At 44.4% G+C, this 8,151-nt stretch overlaps 1 protein-coding gene across 1 annotated transcript; it reads right to left on the bottom strand.

The window, feature by feature from the left end:
- Positions 1 to 5,135: 5,135 nt before the first annotated feature.
- On the bottom strand, positions 5,136 to 7,624 carry LOC112542278 (eotaxin-like). The gene is made up of 3 exons (XM_088136365.1): positions 7,514 to 7,624; positions 6,095 to 6,215; positions 5,136 to 5,534 (listed from the first exon to the last, which is right to left on the bottom strand). The coding sequence occupies exons 1-3, from the start codon at positions 7,578 to 7,580 to the stop codon at positions 5,441 to 5,443; spliced, it is 282 nt and encodes a 93-aa protein (XP_087992491.1). The 5' UTR covers positions 7,581 to 7,624; the 3' UTR covers positions 5,136 to 5,440.
- Between the last annotated feature and the right edge of the window lie 527 nt (positions 7,625 to 8,151).

Below are 8,151 nucleotides of genomic sequence, written 5' to 3' on the forward strand. Positions count from 1 at the left end.
CACCATCAAAAAAATTTAGCTGATTTTCTTAGGGGGGAAGAACAAACAGGCGTTTTAATCTTCCATCAGTACATGGGGTCTTAAGTTTATTTTATATCTTTTAAACTCCTACTGCATTGAGAACTTTTGAGTCAGCTGATTGGAATGGTACAGAAGTCTGTGTGGATGTTTACAATGCACCTGTAAACTTACCCGATGACAGTGCTTCTCAACCTTGGCAACTTTAAGAGGTGTGGACTTCAACTGGCTGGCTGGGGAATTCTGGGAGTTGGTCCACACCTCTTAAAGTTGCCAAGGTTGAGAAACACTGCCCTACATTAATGATTATATTTACCATAAAAGTAAACTTCCACTCAAACCGGGACTGAAATTTCCAGCCCGATTCCTCTATTAAAATACTATATTTCTACTCTGGCCTCTTTGACCTTGGGCACAACTGAAAAGGTCTAATTCCTGGCTGCTAAAATTGTAGAAAGAGAGCTGTGTTAGTCTACAGGAGCCAAAAATCAGGAGTCTAGTAGCACCTTTTCTGACTAACCTGATTTTTGCATGCAAACCAACTTACCCTGGGTGAGTTGACTCTCAGCTGCCTACCAGTTGCAACACCCACAAAAACCTTCCAACTTTAAATTGGGTTGCTGAAAATAATCTTTGGAGAGAAACCAGCCGTAGATTTATGTGTGACTAAAGCTTGTGAGTTTCACACACAGCCCTGAGCTAAACATGTGCTTGGGGCATCCTGATCTTTAGTCCTTCCTGTTTGACAAATTGCTTGAATGGTGTCTTTTTGTATCAGGCTGTAAGTTGTGGAGATCTGGGTTGAAGTGGTGTAGCTTAACCCCAGAGATAAGGGCAACTTCATCCCTGTTAGCAGTTAGGAGGACCAGGAAGATCTGGTTCTTCCAGATGGTGTCTGAAGAAGGAAGTAAGTACTGTTTATTGTTCCCAAATAAGTGATGTCCTCTGTTTGCTGGGGAATAGACAGTACAATTATCATCTTTTGGGGTCTTAAGTTTATTTTATATCTTTTAAACCCCTACTGCATTGAGAACTTTTGAGTCAGCTGATTGGAATGGTATAGAAGTCTGTGGATGGATGGATGGATGGATGGATGGATGGATGGATGGATGGATGGATGGATGTAAAGCCCAGATAGATCCCACAAAATGTAAAATCAGAGTTTCTAGTTAAGATGACCTTTGAGGAGTCTCTCAGATGATTTTGTGTGAGGGTTCTTAGTTGCAACATTGAAATGTGGTCAGGAAAAGGCTAAGGGCGCCAGTAGAGCACTTCAGATTAGTTTGATCAGCAAAGGGCTTTTGCAGATGGGCTGTCATCCCTTTCAGGTAGGCCAAGTTAGGAAACAGACACTACCAGGATTCCAGAAATCCTCCTTAGCTATTCATTTATTCCTTCTTCAGGGTCATCTGTGTGTTCCTTTACATGGCCTGACATTATTCAATGAACAAGGACTTCTAGAAAAGACTTCCATACTCACCACAAAGTCATCCAAACTCTGGGTGAAGAAACAGTGAGAACGGAAGGGGCACAGCAGGAGCCGAATCGCTTTCTGCAAGGACTGTGGGATACACGAGATACGGGCATAGCCATCAGCATAGACAGTTCCAAGAGGAGACTGGAGAGATTCATGAGGGAGAGAACCAGCCACGGCTGATAGACTTGTCTACAGCCACCTGACCCGAAGGTAAGACTCCTTAAATGCTGGAGAGCTTCAACAGGCAAAAGGCATTGTCCTTCTGTCCTTGTTAGTGACTTTCCTGGATGCCTGTTTGCCCCTTGCATGGCTCAGAAACCTCTGTAGATCCAGCCTCAGGGTTCTCCTTTATTGGGTGGTCCAGGTAGTCTAACAGAAATCTAATGGAGGGAATACTGGAATCTCAGTGCTGTGAGATTCCACTTACAGGTGTATATAAATATGCTGATGATACCACGTCATTGTTTTGGTCCACCCCAACGTGCTCTTGCATTTCCATGCACCTGTGCATTCCGATGCCCAGAATGCACTCCATTAGACTGAGCCTTCATCAAATGGCTCATTAAGCTCATTATCTGTCATGATCACTAGAAAAGGTCATTTGCAGACCCAGCCTGGAAAGAGGTGACCTTCTGTTCAAACATGGATTCTTCCTGGTTCCTGGATTCTCTCTCCTTGACTTCTGTGTGTGCGAAGTACCCTTCCCACAGCCCGTATTTTCCTCCTGAACACAATTTCTCTAGGAAAAAAAAAGTCAGATGGAAGAATGGGGAAAGGTGAGAGGGGCTGGGGCGAGGGGCTGGAGGAATTCCATGTTCAGGGTGGCATTTTCTGCACCTCTTGTAAAACTGGCCAAATGAACCCCAGCAAATGAGCAATAAAAACATACCTGGCTGGGAACACTGCAGGACCTATTCCCAGGCTCCTGAATAGTGAAATTGACAGGGCTGCACAGTGAGCATGGATGCCCAACCTGGCTCTCCCCAACTCCTTGGCCCCCAGAAACTTCTCCTAAAGGTGCCAGTGAGTTGCCATGTTTAATGTAAATGGACACATGCAAAAAAGGAACGTGTTGCCCATATTTAATTCATTTCATCTGAATCGCTGTTTAATCACATTTCATTTTTCCTGGCCGCACCCATTGCTTTGTTCTGGCTTCAACTACTTTGGGGAGCGCAGGGGCTCACCTGCTGCTCAAAGGCCCATCACAGGCTTGGCCAGAAAGAGATAAACTCTTCCTCTTATCTCTCCTGGATTCAACCAGATATCTTCAGGAATTTCTGAAGGATCTGCGGATTGATGCAGTTTCCATCCTGTTCCTTCCTGGGGCTAGTCCAAATTGCCCAGAAATACTCCACTTGGCTCTCTGAGAAGCTTCTGAACAGCTGCAGCTTGATTCTGCTGGGAATCCCAGCTGTTCCACTCTGCCCTTCCCAACTCCGTGAGATGGAGTCATACTGGCCTTTGACCGCAGATGCTCCCAAAGACAGACGGTCTTAAGTGAGGAGAAGCTCTTTCCTGGGCAGATGTGCGTTTGTTCTCTGTCCGATTCTTGACTTTGCCCGATGGAACTCGATAGAGCAGATGCTGAGTCAGCAAGGCTTCTCCCATCCTCTTCCAGTTTCGCCCTATGCCCACCCTCAGGCTGGTTCCTCTTTCTTCGTCCAGGACCCCAAGCCAGGTGGAAGACAAAACAACCCCAGTGTGTTGTGCAAAGGCAGCTGTTGAGTCTCTGGCCGACTGTGGTCAGCATGTGTCCCATATAGTCCATATAGTGCTGTGTCACTATAAAAATCCTCCAGGGGTGCCAGTCTTTCATTTTAAGCCTAACTGATGCATGTATGGGCTAAGAGGACCGGCATAAAGTTCACAAGAAGCTCTTACCTTCTCAGCTGAAAGTTCCATCACATCTCAGGAATGAACTAACCTGCATGGGAGATAGTTTGAGTGTCTGCAGGGAGGGGGGGATCAAAAAGGTCAAGATGGTGCCCACAACCATGCAATTGAAGCCCCACCCCTTTTTAATATGTTTTATGATGCACATAAAACAGGGAGGGGCTTTGATCCCATGGTTGGGGCTGCCATCTTGATTTTTTGACCTATGTAGGCACCCCTGGGAGACAGTCTTTTGCAGAGGGGTCGCAGCAGGTGAGGAGAAGAGGGCGGCTCTTCCTCTGCCCCCAAAGCAGCCCTCTTGTTCTTGCCACTTCCCCCCACCTACTCCTGACCCAGTTGGGCTCCGCTGGAGGTAACAGAAGCTTTTTCAAAATCCTCCTTGGCCCACTGAAAGGTGCTGTTGCAGGCTTTGGACCTGACAGAAAATTAGGTGGGTCAGTCTGTGTAAAGCAGTGTTCTTCTACCTTGGCAACTTTAAGATGCATGGACTTTGACTCCCAGAATTCCATGCATGCTGGCTAGGGAATTTTGGGAGTTGAAGTCCACATGTCTTAAAGTTCCCAAGGTTGAAAAACCCTGGTGTAGAGCAAGCTGGATTCGGAGTCCAGAGCTGTTGACTTGTAGTCCTAACGCTTCTGGTGGGTGCCGAATTGGAAAGCTACTGAACAAGGAGAAGATTTCAGAAGCCCGTCCTGGCCTGGATGTCCCCTGGGACAGGGTCATCTTCTGAGTCCTTGGGCGAGCTGGTTGATTAACTGCCCGGTGAAGGATGCCCACACCTCCCTCCTCCCTTTCTTCCTCAGAGGCCTTCACGTCCACTTGACAGTTTCAAGGAACTTGGCTTCCCTCCTTTGGCTTGTTTATTTACTTAAAAGACTGGTATGGCCGCCCACTCAGGGCGGTTCTTTTGAAATTCACCACTGCAATGATCTATCCCAGGTTTGTTTTTTAGGGATAGAAGTGAGATTTTGACCAAAACTTCCTTTCTTTTTTTTTTGGAGACTTGAAAACCACTTGTGAAGTCTGCCAGTGATTCCTGGTGGGGGAACAGAAGAAAAACAAACTCCCTGCATTCCAAGGAATACCATGACCACAGAGAAAATAAAGAGCTGTCAAAACTTTATTTTCACTCAGATAGCTTATATCCCATTGCTCTTCCTTCAAATAAAGAAAGTAAATTACATTGGTCTGAAGATTCTACAAGCGATAAATATGAGGAAGTTTAAAATAAAGCCACAATAGCAAAACTGTTGACTGGAGAAACAGCATTCCTGGACTGCAGCTGGAGGACTTCTCTCAAGAGAAGCTGAAAAGACCCTCTGAGGGGGTCTCCCTGTGTAACCCCAAAGAAAGGGACCGCCCCCCTATGGCCAGTGCTGAGCACTGCCTTTGGGAACCAGAATAGCTGTTGATGGAACTACAGGTAGTCGTCATTCAGTGACCACAATTGGGACTAGCAACTTGGCTGTTAAGTGAAGTGGTCACTAAGTGAAACCACAACTGTGCTTATGATCTTACTTCAGCTTTCCTTTGCTTGACAGACCTACGAAGGTTGTCAGTGAGAGGATTGGTCACACAGTTACTTTTTCATCACTGTTGTAACTGTGAACGGCTGCTAAATGAGGTACTCGCTAAACGAGGACTACCTGTAAAGGAACAGGTTCTGCAATAAAGCCAGTTAGGGTGATAAGGAGGGATTCATTACGTTCATTCATACATTCTTGGAGATCCTACTGAGATCCCAGCACTGGGGAAGCAAGACCCTGGATACAATTAGCAAATCCTGCACAACTCTTCTTATTTACCGGATTCCCTTGCCCATTGCACTCTGCTTGGCCCAACAACAAACTGTATGCAGGGCTGGGACAAGCAAGGACAACCATAGTTCCCAAAGAACTTTGGGGAGGAGGTTGAAGAGCAAGCCTATTTCCGACCATTTTCAACCTAGCTTAAATTTGCAAATTATATGTTCACATGCCCAAGCACACCAGTCCAACAGATACAACTCAGTGAAGCAGATAAGGGACAGAGAGAGGTCTTCCGTTTCAATCATCTCTTTTTCTCTGGGACGATCTTCAACACCCTCTGCATCCAACGTTCTTCACCACTGATGCACAATTCTCTGCCGGTCTTCATAATAAGCCTGCAGGGAAAAGAGAGAAGCAGATTTCAACCCTGAGCATTCCAGTGATGGCTTTCACTGGGAACTTGAATGAGCCCAGAAGGCACCAGGGCTCTTCTGAGAAAGCCCACCTCTGGCCCCCACTCATTAAGTGAAGGGAGAGGGAGATGGCACCCACCAGATCCAATGCCTCCATCAAAACTGGCCAAAGCAGCAGGTACCTTCGCAACACAAGCTCTGTCTTTTGTGGCATGGGTGTGACAGCACAGCGTGTATACAAAACAGGCAGATATGTGACATAGCCACACCGTGTTCCTTTCCTCAGTCCCCCTGCTGGTGCCTGTCTCACTTTTAGCCAGCCATACTCTCTCAGACCACCCCACCTCCTGGGTTTGGGTTGTGGTAGGCAGAGGGAGCAGTTCAGATGCTCCAGACTGAAAGCTGGATTGGAGGTCTAACAAACTGTGGTGTCCTCGGGGTTCTCTGAGCTTGGTTGTTTTCTTGCAAACATTTCGCTACCTGGCTAGGTCACATCTTCAGTGCTAGAATGGGATGGGGTTGGCAAACGTTTTGATACTTACACTGTAGCATTCAAGCTACACTTTGCAGCAGTTCTCCTGTAGGCTGATATTCCTTTTACGGCAAGGGGTTTTCCTTCCCTAAAAGAGAAGCAACATTCTTCTGGACAGAGGGGGCATCTTCCTAAAGATCAAAGGGAAAAGGAAGGGAATGAAAGTTGCTGCCATACAACCCCTGGAATTATCCAGACCTCAGGAATTAAAGACAATTGACATAGGAAGGGCAGCCTAATTCATTATCAGAGGCTCTTGGAAAGCTAAATTTACACACTGATTCGAAGTAATGGATTGCCAATACAAGCTATTTGTCATCATTTGAATTAGACCATTTTTTTCAACAGAAAACATGGAGAACTTTCAAGGAGTCTTAAATTTACTTGAGGGTTTTTGTTGTAGTTGTTTGGTTTTTGAAAAAGAGATATTCCTGTCTCAGAATGTGGATTGTTAATTGTTAACTCAAATGGAATGGCTCATTAATATTCTCGAAATATCCGCATCTGATATTTCACCAGCATTGCACTAATATGTTTTGCTTGTTCGATAAAGAAGGAAAGAACTCAAGAAAAACTTTTCTCAGTATTGTATTGACTGTACAGCCTCACTGAAAATATGCCTAGTTGTTCATTTAATTTAATTTAATTTAATTTAATTTAATTTAATTTAATTTAATTTAATTTAATTTAAAATAAACTAATTGTTAAAAGCCTAATGGTAACCTGAACTCCTAGTTTACAAATGCTTATTCTTACATAGGTGAATTGCTGAGTGCAAACTACTCTGTGGAATTCTATAAACTCCTAAAAGTTTTCAAGGAGGGACAAGAAATCAAAGTCCATAGAAAGAAAAGTATATTGCCCTCCCTCCCCCCCAAAAAGTTTACAAAATAGTGGTAAGCTTTTCTCTTTCCACAGGCAGGCATGAAGAACACAAGCCTCTGGTTGGATTTAACTTGAGGATGCTAATTTAGTAGCTTTATATAGCTCCTCTGGGGGGTTGCTGATCTTTTAAGGGACCCCGGAAGTTATGCTTTTCTATGATTTAGCTAACTTAGACAAATGTTTCTATATTTCAGCTCCATTTGGATCCACCAATGTGGCAACCAAACCTTAGAATTGCTGCTTTAATAGCAGCTTGATATGCCCATTCAACTGTTGAAAACTTGCCACACTACTGACTTAAATGAAAAAACAGGTTAGCTACGGCCTGGTTTTTTCCTGCTTTTAATTGTACTTCTGCATCAATGCAAACGCCCTGTTTTCCCAGACAGGGATCCTTCAGTACTCAATAGATCTCAAAGATCAGTTCTGATTGCTTGTGACTACGTGGTCCCATCCCTGCAGTTCAATAGGCAAGCAAGCAAGTCCTAGGAAAAAATAAATATTTTGGAACAAACTTATTAAAAGAAAAATGATGGTTACTCACCTGCTATGGGTTGATAATAGAAAGCCAAGATCAGGATGGTCAGAACAGCAAACTTCAGGCTGGCCATGATGGGTGACTAGCAAATATGTCTGAGGAAGGTCTTCTGTTGTTTTTTCTCCTTCCTAAGATAGTGTGGCCATAGACACAAAGTTGTAGGGTTATATACCTCTTAAGAGAGCCTCACTTCTCCCCAGATCCCAAGAATACTCCAGTATATTTCCTCCCACCATTTCAGAGAAAACTCGCAAAAGGCATACTTCCTCTTTCAGAAGAAAAGAAGGGACTAAAAATTCACCTTGCCCGTGAGTAGCATTTCACCAGTTTGAAGAAGCGAAACCAGACTGGAATCTCTCAGATAATCTTTGAAATATCAGGAATTCAGAATTTTGTAGTGGGAGCTTTTAGAAGAAGATTTGGGTTTTGGGTGGGTGCCTTGAAGAGCAGCAGAAGAAGAGGCTGGTGAAAGCATGTGGAAGATTGGTTGAACCCTCATGAGAGTCAGCCATTGGGGATGAGAATATGGGATTATACTGAGTGAAACAGACAGTCTTCCAGGCCATTTAACATTTCACAGGGGGAAATGAGAACATGTTGCTAATATTTATTTGTTTGTTTGTTTGTTTATTCATTGAATTTAT

This window comes from Python bivittatus, unplaced genomic scaffold (assembly GCF_059951505.1).
Source record: "Python bivittatus isolate LINGU-HERP-01145 unplaced genomic scaffold, Pbiv_v1 ctg000190_np1212, whole genome shotgun sequence".
NCBI lineage: Eukaryota > Metazoa > Chordata > Lepidosauria > Squamata > Pythonidae > Python > Python bivittatus.